General features: G+C 36.4%; 1 protein-coding gene across 1 annotated transcript; it reads right to left on the reverse strand.

Annotated features, from left to right (window-relative positions):
- Positions 1-4,133: 4,133 nt before the first annotated feature.
- On the reverse strand, positions 4,134-15,210 carry LOC128548995 (17-beta-hydroxysteroid dehydrogenase 14-like). Its single transcript, XM_053524886.1, has 9 exons — positions 14,831-15,210; positions 11,118-11,156; positions 10,391-10,476; positions 9,194-9,260; positions 8,889-8,980; positions 6,948-7,052; positions 6,462-6,529; positions 5,968-6,049; positions 4,134-4,399 (listed from the first exon to the last, which is right to left on the reverse strand). Exons 1-9 carry the CDS (start codon positions 14,925-14,927, stop codon positions 4,250-4,252), a joined length of 786 nt encoding a protein of 261 aa, XP_053380861.1. The 5' UTR covers positions 14,928-15,210; the 3' UTR covers positions 4,134-4,249.
- Positions 15,211-16,165: the final 955 nt, after the last annotated feature.

Here is a 16,165-nt window from a genome sequence, read left to right on the forward strand (position 1 = left end):
ACACGATAAAATGATACGGTTTCTTCAAGTCAACAAAAAGATAGAATTACACAGAAGTTGCGAATGTACATACATGTAGTGCACTTTTAGTACCGATACTGTTCAAAGTATTTGCTGGTATTACACACAGAATTTTTCATACTGTTTTTTTTTCACGTATAGCTATTGCGTCTCTGTGTGTATAGTAAGTGATCAATATATACCCGTTACAACACACTTTGCTCAGTGCTTGTGTCGGCGTCTCTCCTGTAGCTTATAATATACATGTACCTGGAATAACTGATACATATATCGACAGCTATTCCAGTTTTATGAAAGCATTTAAATCTCGATACATCATTTTCAGTACTTTTGAGCATTTCAGTGATATGAAAACCATGTCTTATTACCAAAATTGAATAACTGATATTGAGATACTATTACACATAAAAGAAACAACTTTCTGTAAAAAGAACACCATCTCAGACGGAAAATACTACCATGTTGAGCAATTACGCATATCTTATTTTTCTTCTGACACGGTACATGGTCCCTCTGAGATATTGTCTTATGATTTATATGTGAGAGGCGCAACAAGTAATGATAAAAGCGTTAAAACAATTTTTTTTAATGTACATGTGTCCGTTCTACTTTACCGGTCTGCTACATATCCTCCAGGATTGGAGATCTGGTCAGCTATCATAGAAGCTGGTTCCACAGTCTTACACACGAGGCCGATTTGAAGAATGATTTTCAAAGCGGTAACTGTTCGTTCTACTAAACTAGGGACCAGGTAACAAAAATTGTGACCACTCGTAGAGGTAGTGACTAGATGGAAGTAGGTGAAGCACGTATGTCAGGCTAGCATATGTGGAATGTTGCAAGCCATCATGAGCTTAGCATTCTGTCTGCTTTCCTGCAGTGGCTGTGTTTTTAAGCTCTGGTACTGCTAGTAGTCCCGTATTCGCTCTACGCGGAACAATTTTCAGTTATTGGCTACATAACATAGTGTGGGGGTCCCAGGCTGATGATGCATGCTCTTATATGGTCTGGCCTTGGGCCTTGATGTCTTATGGTCAGCTGGTCAGATTGCTTCTGAAAAAGGCTAGGCTGTTGTTTGCTTTCTTCATTGTTATGTTGACCAGCATGTAGCTCCTTAAGAGATAACTAGCAGTGGTTATTCATACATTTTAAAATGGAATCAAGAGTATTAGAACACGGCCTACTATAACCGATAAGATAGTAAGGAGAGATTTTGAGTGGATGAATAGACGGTTTGCCAGCCGTATAGATCAAACAGCGAGGAAAATAAGATTCGAATACTGAACTGTTTGCACGCGATTTAAACAAGCCAACGACTAGGAGAATGTTGACTGAGCACTTTCAAAGGAATAGTCAGGACAAAATCTGGCAAGTTTCGTTCTGCAGATATAGTTCGAAAGAAAAGACCAAAGAAGATATCTTTCACCTTCAATTTCTTCAAGATTTGTTCTGAACTATTATAGGTGACATTATCTAGCAATAGGAAAGGATACTTCTGGACATCACATGCAAACGTCTGTCACCAAGAAGAGTTAGGAGCATACAATCATATCCGCCAGCGGACATACTCAAACAGCACTCAACGAAACTGATCAGAGAACCGGCGTGGAGTTAGCAGTAGATCAGTAACAGCAGTAACATCAATATAACTGCTGTTGCAACAAAAACGTTATAAATATCAGCAATAGCAGTAATACTGATGTCACTGCCGTTTCTACTATGCTTGTGGGCAATTATTGTAGCGAAAGAGGCAAGATGCAGCTACTTTAGGACCAAGTGAAATACCATAAAGTGTTTAACAATTGTCCACTTCTACGGTAGGCCTTTAGGAATCTGATTCATGTTGTTTGTCGGAAAAGTTTGGCAGATAGCGGAGGACATCTTACCCCAAAAGAGAGAGTTTCTAGAACTATTATAAGATCATAGTCTCTATACTGAAGGCGAGATATTCTGCATTTTTATTTACATATGCAACTGGTAACAGCTGCACAAACCTCTCAGTCAAAAAGGATTTTCAGAGTGCCTGGAACATATATTTTCTATCAACCAGCTCCCCAGAGAGGCATGAGTGAGAAAACAGACTTGGAAGTGTTCTGTCTGGAACTTGCGAATACCTACGGCTCCATTTCTCCTCACATGATGATAGAGATTGCACTCGACTATAACCACATACCTCATAACGTAAAGAACCTACTGTAACTTGCATTTGAGTTTCAATACCAAACAATGATACTAAAACACGTCATTAACAAGTGACCGAGTATTGCAGTGGTAATACAGAAGTCCTCTACCGGGTGATCGTCTCTTGTAGTTGTTGGTAACAGTGTTAACACTTAAAATGCTTCAAGGCATATAGGAGTTTAAGAAACAAAAACTATTTTTACTTAAATTTCAATAGTGACATTGACCTACAAGTATAGATCATGTATACACATTGTCTCATCATCGGGAACATTTGTGTGCAGTACTAAGATAATCCATCAATGCACATGAAAGTGATGGAGCGGAAACAATTTTATTAGACCTTCAATAGTGACCTTGACCTTTGACCGACAACCATCGGTCATGTGCGCGACACAAAGTCTAATCATGGGAACATTTCTGTGCAGTAATAAAAAATCCTCCAATGCAATCAAAAGTTATGGGACAGAAACAAAATTTTACTTGACATCAAACAGTGACCTTGACCTTTAACCGACAAGCATAGGTCATGTGTTGAAACATTGTCTCATCATGGGGAACGTTTTTGTGAACCACTAAGATAATCCATCAATGCATATGAAAGTTATGGAGCAGAAACTATTTTACTTGACCTTCAACAGTGACCTTGACCTTTGACCTACAGGCATAATTTATGTACATGCATAATCTACATATTGGCTTCTATTTACATACCAAGTTTTATGAGCCTAGCTTGAATACTTCTTGAGTAATCTCAGGATCTATATTCGCGAACGAACAGACGGGCGAACGGACGGAGGGCAATCCTATAGTCTCCTCCGGTTTTTCTACCGGTAGGGGACTAAAACAGTTTTACAGTTGTTCTAATAGATGTTTTTTTAGGTGCAGAACGCAAGCGAACAAAACAACAACAGTCTCGGATTAATTGTGTCTGTTCATGAAAGATAACGAAGGGTGCATCACCCGTCACGACCCATAATCAAGTAAATTATCGAATCTAAGAACCAGAAACTATAACAACAGCGAATATAACGATGTTCCGTAATGGTCAACGTTGTTTTGTCCTGTAGCCATGTAGATTTGTAAGGGCGACAATGCAAGATGCAAAGAGGCGTAGATACGATGCGATGGCGCCACAATACGTAGTGATTACGTGCTATCTCGTTTTCATAGCGTATTATCGCAATATCGCATCTCGATCTAAGGGTGAAAATATGATATCAAAACGCGAAGTAAATATTAACATCGTATTATCATGATATCACACTTCGGTTGAAGGGACGATTGTGAAATTATACTATTAAATACAAGAAGGGAAAGTTCAACATTTACATTGCAATATCACACTTTCGTAATTCCGCCCTAGATTCGAAGGAACGATATTTGGATAATACGTCTTCGCGACGGATAAATGCGGGCCCAGTTGTTCGAAACTTTAACAGGCGATTAAGCTAACGGTTGATTAACTTTTAGAGTTATTTTTCGGCATTTCAGACGACTTTGAAAAACAAATGTATGAGGTAAAGATTTTGAACACTGGAAAATCTTTACAATAAAATCGAAACATCATACTAGTGTTCCCCACCAAGTCTAGTATTTTGAATCAAAATTTAACCGGGTGTTAGTTTAACAGCCGGTTAAAGTTTCGAACAACCGGGCCCTGATATTCGCGAGCGGAGCAAAAAAAAAAAAGAAGTCCACCAACATTTATATTAATACAATATAAACAAGAAGAAGGCTTCCAGTCTGGATTTTGCTGCAAGGAAATAGCCAGAGCTAAAGCTAGTTTACAATTATGCTGAAATAGCTCCACAATACTAGAATGACCAAAGATAAAAAAAGGGCGACACTCTCAAAAAAGATCCAGATTCCTTCTGATGATGCTAGTAGCTCTGTAGCATTGCAGAAAGTAGTAAAACATAAAGCTCAGATTATAAGTTATATCTTTTAATAAAAGACCAAAATGCACGGCTCATTGACCCACTCAACTACTGCGAAATCAATCATTTCATTCAGCTATCATAATATATTATTGTTCTGTTCTGGTTCAAACCAGGAGACCACCGCCCTTCACACCATAACCGACTTCAGCACCACCAGTACACATAATTTCTTCTCCCGTCGTAAAGGTAGCATCCACGGCAAGATATAGACATGTCAACCCGATTTCACGAGGCTGAGCAAACCGGTTCATGTTCTGAAATTACAAAACGAATTAAAATTTCCACACATCCACTACTAAACGTGTCAATCTATTTGCCATGGGTTTTTTTCTGAGGAAAATTGCAGCATAATTTTGGGTTTTGAAAATGACATAAACATTCAGTGTTGTAATTGGATTAAATGCACTTTAAATTGATTGCATAGTGTATTTACAGAGAAAGCTGAATGACAGTGTTTATATTGGTCTTTATGTTGCTCAACATGTAACTGAACACATATAGTTTCATTTATCCGCATATATGTATATACAAGTTATCAATGACTTATCATCCACTTTTCTATCGGCAGTGGACTCACTATTGCTATCATGGCGATAAAATCTCTTTGCAACATAGGAAGTCCGTCCTTTTTATACGCCCGAAAGGACGTATTATGTTATGACGCTGGTGTCCGTCCGTCCGTCCGTTAGCAATTTCGTGTCTGCTCTGTAACTCTTGAACCCCTTGAAGGATTTCAAGGAAACTTGACACAAATGTTCATCACACCGAGACGACGTGCAGAGTGCATGTTTTGGATGTCTCGCTTCTAGATCAAGGTCACACTTAGGAGTCAAAGGTCATATCAATTTGTTTCGTGTCCGCTCTGTAACTCTTGAACCCCTTGAAGGATTTCAAAGAAACTTGACACAAATGTTCACCACAAAAAGACGACGTGCAGAGCGCATGTTTCGGATGACTCGCTTCAAGGTCAAGGTCACACTTAGGGGTCAAAAGTCATATCAGTTTCTTTCGTGTCCGCTCTGTAACTTGAACTGCTGGAAGGATTTCAAAGAAACTTGGCAGAAACGTTCACCACACTGAGACGACGTGCAGAGCGCATGTTCCGGATGACTCTCTTCAAGGTCAAGGTCACACATAATGGTCAAAGGTCATATATGACTTTGCTTTGTGTATATTGCTCTGCATTGCAGTGCTCTTGTCTTTATTTGGCAGATCACTTTTTTGTTCACTTACAATATTTTTTTTTAATTACTTCCCTTTTATGTTACTATAAATAGCTTATTTTGAAACTTTTATATTATTGACCGTAGGGAAAAACCGAGACCACTTTTCTGTGGTACAACATAGATGGTACCTCCAATGTTTAGGTGTATTTTTACATACCTGTACCTGATAAGTATTTTTTATGGACTTTGAATATTTTTTTGTGGACTTAGATTTGTTTTTTGAAGCTTTCCTTTTGTTGTTCCAGTCCTTTGGGCTACAACAGTCAAGTTCTTTAAATTTTGCTCCCATCCTATGATGTAACCCTTCGGGCGTATATTGCCCCGCTTGGCGGAGCTCTTGTTTCTAATTATGTTAATGCTTTATTAATTGTTATTTATTTATTATTACATTACATGATATGTATGCCACTCTTTTTAGCCTTCAACAATATTTGCTGATTAAATGATTAAAGTTTTAAATATTTAACTTTAGTTTATTAGAATAATACATTGAGCTTTTCGTAGGTATATCCACGATTGGACGGTTAACTCATCCTAGTTTGCTCTACTCGATAGCCTTTGAAAAATTTATTCTGTTTCTATAATCGAAAACTTACATTGCACTTAGCAAGAAATTCTCTCTCTTCTACAGGCATAAGTGCTTTAACTAATCTTGTATCCACAGGTCCAGGAGCAATTCTGTGGAAAGAAGTACAAGCATCATATATGATGAAATGGTACCATGTAACGAAGGGATAGCATGCAAAATATCTGATACCAGGTTTTAAAAGAAAGACATTTTCAGCATTATTTATGATAATGCCGCTTAGTTAAATGTTTCAATTCGAGAATAATTTTCAGTTTCTTAACATACCTTTTAATTTACATTTACATAAGGTAGTGGACCCGTAGTGAGATTCGACAATTTCCGTGCGTTTTCATATACTCGTCTTCGATCGTAAATTATTTAGCCCCCCCCCCCCCCCCCCACGAGCAACGATTTCGGTGAAAACCAGAAAAACCCAAAATCACATTCGCAGATAACGTAATCGAACGGAATTTATCGATTTTCATTTCGGGTCCACTGCATTTACATCATCGTCATACTTACGAGTTAACTCTAACACCGTATTTTGCCTCGTCAATGGCCAAAGCTCTTGTTAACGATGATACACCTCCCTGGAAATGAAGCCAGCAAATAAATTTTTTAGAACAATTAAAGATACCTGGAGCAATGATATAAATCTTCCCAGAAGATACTAACATATAAGTTACTACCATGTCTGGCTGATCCTGTACCAACATTAAATTCTTCAAAACTCTTTTAAGATATAGTTTACCTCTGGAAACTTCATTTTCTGTTAAGGTATCCCATCCACAAATAGATAACAATTCGATGCTTGGTGACCTCATATTTTTGTGGTATCATTTGAAATAGTTGCGTCTGCTGAGCAAGAATTGGTTAATAATACGCACAAATCAATATTGTCATGTTTTTTTTTGACTGCGAAATGATAAATCTTACTCTGTAATAACTGGATTTTCGATCTGATTAATCGACACGGACGTATTGACCAATTCCCACATTAATACATACCTTGCAAGCACAGTAGGTTGAAGAGTTTTTGAAGGCTGCTGATGCTGCATTACTCGAGATGTTCACTATACATCCCTTTGATTCTCTAAGGTACGGAAGTGCATACTGTAATTCAAGTAGATTAAATATGATGCCATAACGAATGCCTTCGTAAAAGCGCACTAGTTAAGGAATTCGGATAAAGAATATACCACAGTCTACTCAAACTTTATTTTAGAAGCAGACCGTTACTACCATGAATACGATTATATTATATATAAATGGATAGTGCATAGTTAAACTAACTGATATGAAAGAATAACTCCTACAGTTACAAATATCATCTGTAGTATCGCTTTTTTTTCAGAGCGGACGCAGTGGTCCAGTTGTAGCATTGTCGGTCTACGAATTCAGGGATCGCGAGTTCGATACCCTGTTCCTCAAAAAAAATATTGGAAAAGAGTCTCGTTTCGGATACTTTACACCTTGCAAGCTAAAAACCAGGAAATGGTCTGAAATCGGAGAGTACTATGTATCTTGCACAATCCTCTCACTAATTCCAGAGGAGTCACCCAAATGGGTTTCCGATAGCGACTATAAATAAATCCGCTATTCTTCGGCTTAACCGTTGAACCGACCGTCACTGTGTTCGCAGTAATGTTAGTTGATATAAGATTCATTTTAAGTAAATGTAAATGTTGAAAACGTTCTAATGGCCCTTTAAACATTGTTCGCATTAAAGCTACTGACAATGTTCATTACAATAATTATAAGTTCGAAATGTTTTACTAGTCTTTAAGTGCAGTCACGCTACACCGTATAGCGTTAACGAACGCCTGACGTAAAGAAAAATTGCTGCGCAAGATCAACGCACATATACCATGTATACAGGACGAACAATTAACGGACATTACCGTACTAGTAACGGATTGTACCGCGTAAAACGTAAGCGCAACGCATGTGAAACTGACTAAAACGTTCTTTCAACGTTTGACGAATGTATTGTCAGTTATTGTCCGTTGAACATACGTTACATCCGTTACATGTTCGATAGTAGTCCGGCCATGGATCAGGTCTACCGGACAAGAACAGATGCAATCCACACAAGTACATAATAAGGAACGTACGAGTAACGAACAAAACACATATTAGCGCATTGCTACCGTACATCTAACGGACAACTTTGTCCGGTGGTGTACGTTCCAATAGGTCAGTCACACTACACCGTATAGCGTTAACGTACGCCAAACGTATAGAAACATTGCGACAGAAAGTTATCCAGTGACGAAAGGCGTCCGCTGCTGCTGCTCGATGCTCTAGCGATCGGTGTATGAGGCGCATAAAACGCACAATGACCGCAAGATTACCGCACATATATAGGACGAACAACGTTTACGTTCTTGTCAGTTATCGTCCGTTGAACATACGTTACATCCGTTCTTGTCCAGTAGCAGTACGGCCGCGAATCAGGTCCAAGGGACAAGAATGGATACAAATCGGACAAGTACAGAAAAAGGAACGCACGAGAAACGAACAAAGCGCTTACCAACGCATTTCTACCGTACACCTAATGGACAACTTTGTCCGGTTGTGTACGTTCTAAATTTTGAACATGCCCAAAACCTGCCACTGGATGGAACGAACATCGCCGGACAAGGAGCGCAGGCGCCGCATGAGAAACGGAAAAGACACGCATGCGAACAGACACGAACGGATTCGGTAAATTTTGTTATACGTTGGACGTTCGTTATCACTATACGGTGTAGTGTGACTGATCCATTAAATTGCTCTACAAAGTTAATTTAAAGTAAATGTCGAAAACGTTTTCCTGATATTCATATTTCTCACAATAATTTGATTCAAAGATTAATATTAAATATAGCTCAGAACCATTCATGTCTTGTTCACTAAAAGGATGCTTATAACATTAATTTTATGTCGAAAATGATGAACTGTACTTACCTTGCTGGCAGTAAAGGTGCTTACAAGATTAATTTCAAGTAAATCTCGAAAGCCTTGAACTGATATATCATCTACCGCCATTGCCCCGGGATCTGCAAGTAGCATAACAACACAAAGTCAAGTTGTTTATTCATTTATCAAATAACGCCTCGCCAGGCGAACGAACTCAGGACCTCGCGATCCGTAGATCTGCGTTCTCCCTATTGAGTTAAGCGGGTGGACTGCTTGCTGTTTATATGTTGCAAGAACGCTTTAGTTGACGTAAAATATAAGCAGATAATGTCTAGGAAAAGTGAGTCACTTACGTGATCCAACGTTATTTACGAGGCAGTCTATTTTGCCGCAACGTTTCACAGTTTCTTCAATTGATTTCTGTGTGGAGAACAAAGAAGTAGTGGATATACCCGGAAATTGTGAAAGATCAATTCATCTTTTAATGGCATCGGCGAATGCTAAATTTGAGCCGCACCGTGAGAAAACCAACATAGTGCGTTTGCGAATAGCATGGATCCAGACCAGCCTGCGCTCCCACGCAGCCTGGTCAGGATCCATGCTATTCGCTAACGGTTTCTCTAATTGTAATAGGTCAGAGACCACCAATTCAAAAAAGTACAGGGAACTTACTGGGAATGAGGTAAGTGTATACCTTGGAATAAGGTAACGTCTGTGCGTTCTGATTGGTCAGTCATGTAAACAAACCCAGGAAGTAATTATTTTTTCAAAATTGATATTTTTTCACTGCATTTTACAGTATTTTATTATACATTTTGACAAAATTTGCTATATTTTATGTGTATTGAAAAGAAGTTTTATCAAACGAATTTCTCCCGCCATGTCAATGATGTAAACAGGGGGTCATCTCATTCACACGAAAATTACTTAAATAAAGTATCACTATTCATATGTTTTTCGTGCGATATTTTGGTAGAACTAAGATAGTTCTTGAAAAACTTGTAATTAGATATAGTACATGTTTCGATGTATGGAAGGCCGTACACGTCATAATGTTACAATGTAAGTCTATGGGAAAACAATTGGTGGTCTCTAACCAATAGGGTTTGAAAGCGAACAGCATGGATCCTGACCAGACTGCGCGGATGCTCCGGCTGGTCTGGATCCATGCTGGTCGCAAAGCCACTATGTTGGTTTTCTCATGGTGCGGCTCGTTTAATGATTTATAGCGTTTATTGAAATACACATGATCTAATTAGTTTACTTATAATTTACAGAATATACTGAATGTACGTAAAAATATGCACATTGTTAAATGTGTTTGAAGTATAAATAACGGAACTGTGTAAAAAGTGAGCTGTTGTTTTTAGCCATTTTCTTCACAGATTTTTTTCGAATAAACATCTTAATTACATCCTTGCGATTTTGTCACAAATGTATATTCAGAATAGTGTTCAAAATGACATAACTTCGACAGTCGCCGATACCCAGTATGTTATTTAGTACTATGAAGAATAACAAAGGAGGAATGTGTTGACATTTATGTGTACCTTTATTTCATTTTCCTTTGTCATATCACAGTGAATATAGATTATCTTCCCTGGTCCTTCCGATACCAACTTTGACCCAGTTTCGTCTGAAAATCACAGATCTTCAATACAAGGAACAATTTGAGCAGTATAGTCACTATTTCAACTTTTATCTATTACTAAAGTTCCTGAAGTTGAGATACAACTTTTGCAGTTCTTGTAATTTACGCCTATCAAGCAAAAGTTGCAGTCTTGTACTGCGAAAAGGATTAAGGCATATAAAGCAGTCTCTTTTTGTACAGATAAAGTTGATAACTAGATTTTTTCAACCTAATATATTCATTTCATAAGTATACTAATCAATCATATTAGTCATAACGTTAAACTGGGCCATGTGCCAAGAATGTACAAATCACCTACTGAAATTACTTTCTTCTTATTTTTGTTTGTACACGGGCATAAGTTAGGTCATTTGGCGACCTTTCCTGGTTCTGTTGGTGATGGATGACCCCATGTGCCCCTCTAGGCATTAAATCAACATGGACGTGAACCTGTGTAGAACCACTCAGCTGGATAACTTTCTCGAGTTAATTTCTTTCTTGTCTACATTCTAGAGGAAGACCGGCATTTTATTTCACCGTCAAACTGTTTCATGTATATGTTCACAACACATCCTACCAAAGAAAGAGACAAACTAAGCTTATATAATAGAATTTTGCAGTAGTATCAATAAAAAAGAAAATGTTACCATTTATGTCGAAAACGACCACCGTCCCACCATTTGCAGCTGAAAATGAAAACGCAAATATAGTTGAAATGGTTAATAAATACAAGTATTAATAATTACTTTTGCTTAACAACTATACTATTAAAGATTAAGATATCTAAGTGTTTAATGCCGGTCACGCTGCTAAAAAACAATGGTTAGCCGTTTTGTCCAAACATAAGCAATGGTTTATTTCGGACAAAATACTCACTAACAAATTATGAATACTATTTTGTCAAAACACATACAATAAGTCAGAGAACAAGATTTATACTGGACGCAATGCTAGCCTAAAATTATGGATATCGTGTTGCCAATACATTAGAAAACATTGTCAAAATATTATCATGTTAGACTAAAAGTAATATCAAATATATGTAATACAAAATCTACCCACACAACGTGGAACATGTAAAAAAATAAGTCTATATAATCACTTACAATATCTGACTTTTGTATTATGGAGAAAGCTTAATATTCTATCCGTTTTGCAGGGAAAAGTGAAAAGTTTCTTATATAGATAAAAAATTCGGTTTAACTGATCTTATTCGGAATTGATTTTTCCTTCCACAGAACTTGAATCATGCAATAACTGTTTTGCATATAGAATAATGCAATAACTGTTTTGCATATTGAATCATACAATAACTATATTTCATACTGAATCGTGCAATCACTTTATTGCATACTTATCATTTATAAATAAATAGTTACTAAATCATTCAATAACTATTATTATATTGCATACTGAATCATCAAATCACTGTATTGCACACTGAATCAAGCATAATTGAATATTTACTAAATCATGCAATCACTTGTTTTGCATACTGATTCATGCTATAACCATTATGCAATTACTCTGTTGCATATGAGTCATGCAATAATAGTTTACTTGAAAATATTAGAGGACAACGTATTAGAGATACTTTTTAAAATGTCCAAAATGATGAACATTTTGAAGCTTGTCTGTATGAAACACATTCGATTTGTTTGAAGATTATTTAAAGCTATAGTTAGTTTTAAATAAGGTCTTAGCAGCCACGAAAGCCAAAACAGAAAATGAAATATATATTATGTTCATTGGCTTAGAAGCGGACCAGGCAGGTTGGAAATTTCTCTTAAATTTAGGCATGCCTCACCAAATATTTTGTGTCGATTTAAAGCTATTCGCCCAAAGTTGGTGTTAAATTGTTCAGTATGTATTATGTTCTTTCAAAAGTTATATGTCAATCTGTTTGTACCACAGTTTACTTTCACTAGAGACTTATCATAAGCCTTCTTTACACAACTATTATAAATTAGAGATAAACCCTAAAATTTTCAATGATAGTAATACATTCAATAAAGTCTAGAAATTGATTTCCAAGTCCTTGAATAACCAAATAAATGATTTACAAATGTGAGAAGTAAGTTACATGATAGTTTATGGTTAAAAAGACAAAGAAGAATGTTGACTTTATCCATTTTTTCGAAAGCGTTGCACGTTACTCACTTTGTAGAAATTTTTGTTCTTTCAAAGTTATATGTCAATCTGTTTTACGCTGTTTACTTTCACTAAGACATATCATAAGCTTCTTACACAAGTATTATAATTAGAGAAAACCCTAAAATGGTCATGATGTAATACATCAATAAGTCTAGATTGATTTCAAGTCCTGAATAACAAAAAATCACAAGTGATTTATGATATTTTGTTAATATCCATAACGACTTTAATTTTTAATTAATTGTGATCCACAAAGAAGGCAACTCTTGCTGGCTAGTACTTATAAGCAAATAATCTATTAGTTTACTTCCCTTGCAATTATACAATTGAGTGGAAAATGAAAACGGTTTAAGACACAATATCATACTTTTTGCACAACAAAAACATCTAGGATTTATTCATTTGTGTTTGATTTACCACTCGAAATATTGTTCCTACGACATTGTCAACTTACATAAGGTAAAAAATTAACTTTTAACAAGCCATTTGTAAAAAGAAGTACCAGTCAGTAAATAACAGTGCAGATAATACAGTTTTTCTTGTATCAAAATGTCAAAACAGAAGCACTTTTGTAATACAGATCACCTGACAGGATTAATAAAGGTGTAACTATATTGATCTCTATTTCCTATACCTACAAAATAATATTTATTGAGTGAATTATTGAGAGAACACCGTTTGTCAATCCTAATCCGGTCTATGTTGTATCAGATCAGTGCAATGGAGAATTTTTCTAGATATTTTCCTCATACTTTACGCATATATATTGGTAGCAGAGATTGTTCTCTTTCAAGCAGTAGCATTTTATACGCCCGAAGGGACGTATAATGTTATATCCCCGGTTTAGCAATTCCGTGTCCGCTTTGTAACTCTTGAACCCATTGAAGAATTTCGAAGAAACTTTACATAAATGTTTACCGCATCAAGACAACGTGCAGAGCACATGTTTCGGATGGCTTGCTTCAAGGTCAAGGTCACACTCGGGGGTCAGAGATCATATGAGTTTGTTTCGTGTCCGCTCTGTTACTCTTGAACTGCTTGAAGGATTTCAAAGAAACTTGTCACAAATGTACACCACATCAAGACGACGACTTTTTTATTATTGGCCTTTGGAAAGAACCCGAAACCACTTTTCTGTGGTACAACATGGATGGTACCTCCAATTTTTAGGTGCATTTTGACATATCTGTACCTGGTAAGGATTTTTTTGTGGACTTTGATTTTTTTTTTGAATTTCTTCCTTTTGTTGTTCCTGTCCTTTGGGCTTCAACAGTCAAGTTCTTTAAATTGTGCTCCCATCCTCTGATATAACCCTTCGGGCGTATATTGCCCCGCTTGGCGGAGCTCTTGTTTCAACATATTTTACATTGTGAAATTCTGCGGGTGTTGACAAAAAAGATCGTCTGTTTGTTGACAAATTTCACCATGAAGAAGACATGTCTTTAAAAAAGACAAACGGCGTAGCGGTAATAATATTTTGCGCATGGAAAAATCGAAATTAAACAGGATTTACAGACAGAAAATATTTGGATATGTATTTATGACATATGCTTCTTTTGCAAATATATCAATTAAGTAGCAAGTTTAAATGATCAATAGCTTGCATAGGTATATCCTTTCAGCGATAGAAGGTGAACATGATTTGACGTCTAGTGCTGATTCTGAAATATTTTCGTGTTGTGTCAGAATCCCCCATAAGTAGCCCACTAGCACAATATCTCGACCCACACACAGTTAGCTTTTTCACTTTGGCAAGTGAAAGCCAGGTACTAAAACCATGCAGAAAAAGGCTAAAGCAGCTGAATACTTTAAATAAAATAAAATAAAAGAAGCTTTTTAATCACTAGTGATTACTACAAGTCGATCAAGTTCTCAGTTTTAATAAAACTTAGAGCAAAAAATCAAGTTGAAGTCGGATCTTAACCGATTTTGGGAGAAAAGGTGTAAGCGAGTCGCTTTAAAATAAAGTCAATATATGGTAGACTGTTCAGCCAATATATACATATATCTAAAAGTTTTGCAAACGAAGTTTGATCTTTTTAAACCAGGGGTATAAACTGCTAAGTGTCATTCTGAAAAAAATGTGAATATACCAAACGCTTTATATACAAAAATGCATTTTATTTTTAAAAAATCCGAGGTAGAAGTTATTTTAACCATACACTTTAAATAATTATAAGTTACATGCATGTAAAACTGTACATACCTAAAACATCTACACATCCCCTCCCAACACCGTCACAACCACCTGTTACTATTGCAATCTTATGCTGGAATCGCAGGTACGGTGCTTTTTCTGACATCTTAACTCGTTAATCCTTCTGACAAATAAAAGTTTGAAATTTAAAATATTTGTACCTGTACGTTGTGCACAGATAGTGTATCTTCGCATTCAAGCGTGTCCTATAAATATATCAAGGTGATTTTTAGTATGTTTATGCAGATAATACTTCATGTTTAAACTTAATATTTTATGTTTAGGGTGATACATGTACTTTACATAGCTATGTGCGAAACATCGCGTTCTCGCCATTCGCCTTTCACAGATGCACTAAAAAAATGCTCATTACATTCTCGCATCTTTAAAAAAAAATTAGATATACTACTTAATTTCTATTGAAAAATCGAAAAACAATCCGATCCCTCACACACAAAAAAAAACTCGCGAGATTCAACTTCTAGTTTCCACGGTATACTGTCACGTGACCTGGTGTACGACAAGTAAAATGTAAATGGCGGACGTGGATATTGAGAAAAGGTTGGCTCCTTTTATTTCTAAGCACATTTAAACACGTGTCCTATATGCTGAACATTTTCTTACAAGAAGACAAGTTCGTTGATTTTAGGTATGCAATAAATATACAACTATTTGATAAGCACATACGGTCTGCATTACAAGTATGTCCAGCAGTCTGCCTTAAATAAATACTCTCGTGATACAAGGTATTAATAACAACGAGCTGTTTGGTGAAGGTTCGAGAAAATATCCACCATCAGACTATCGTAGTAAAAATACCAGGCGGTCAGTAACTTGCTGTAATCGGATATAGCACCGACAGATTTTAGCCAATGGATATGTCTGTGACCACCCATATCCAACTGTAGATGCCACGATGTCAGGAAGTGAAAATGTTCCAGAAACGAATCTTATAAGCCTATTGTAACTGCATACCGGGAAAATAGTTAGTTTACTTTGCGTAAAAGTTGACGTAAAAGTTTTTGAACTTTCAAAATTAAAAACAAGCTATTGAAAATGAAATGATCAGATTGCCCTTGTTAATTTTTAAAGGTATAATTCGGGGTTGGGTAAACAAGGGCTATTTGATCATTTCATTTTTGCTGGCTTGTTTTCCAAATAATATGTAGATTTCTGCTATAATTGCATCATATCTCCTCGAGTCTTATCATCGGAATCATTTGAGCATAATTATTTGTTCACAGCTAGGATACATTCTGCAAGAAATGAGAGGGTTTTCATGTTTATACTCCAACGATGATCAAAACCGAAAGTAAGGGTTCATTGTGCGGACAAGAGCAAATA

This window comes from Mercenaria mercenaria, chromosome 15 (genome assembly GCF_021730395.1).
Source record: "Mercenaria mercenaria strain notata chromosome 15, MADL_Memer_1, whole genome shotgun sequence".
NCBI lineage: Eukaryota > Metazoa > Mollusca > Bivalvia > Venerida > Veneridae > Mercenaria > Mercenaria mercenaria.

Coding starts and splice junctions, on each gene's coding strand:
- LOC128548995 (XM_053524886.1), bottom strand. CDS start 14,927: ATGTCAGAAAAAGCACCGTACCTGCGATTCCAGCATAAGATTGCAATA. Junction 10,477..11,117: donor GGTCGTTTTCGACATAAATG/GTAACATTTTCT, acceptor TGTGATTTTCAG/ACGAAACTGGGTCAAAGTTG. Junction 7,053..8,888: donor GCACCTTTACTGCCAGCAAG/GTAAGTACAGTT, acceptor CTTGAATTACAG/TATGCACTTCCGTACCTTAG.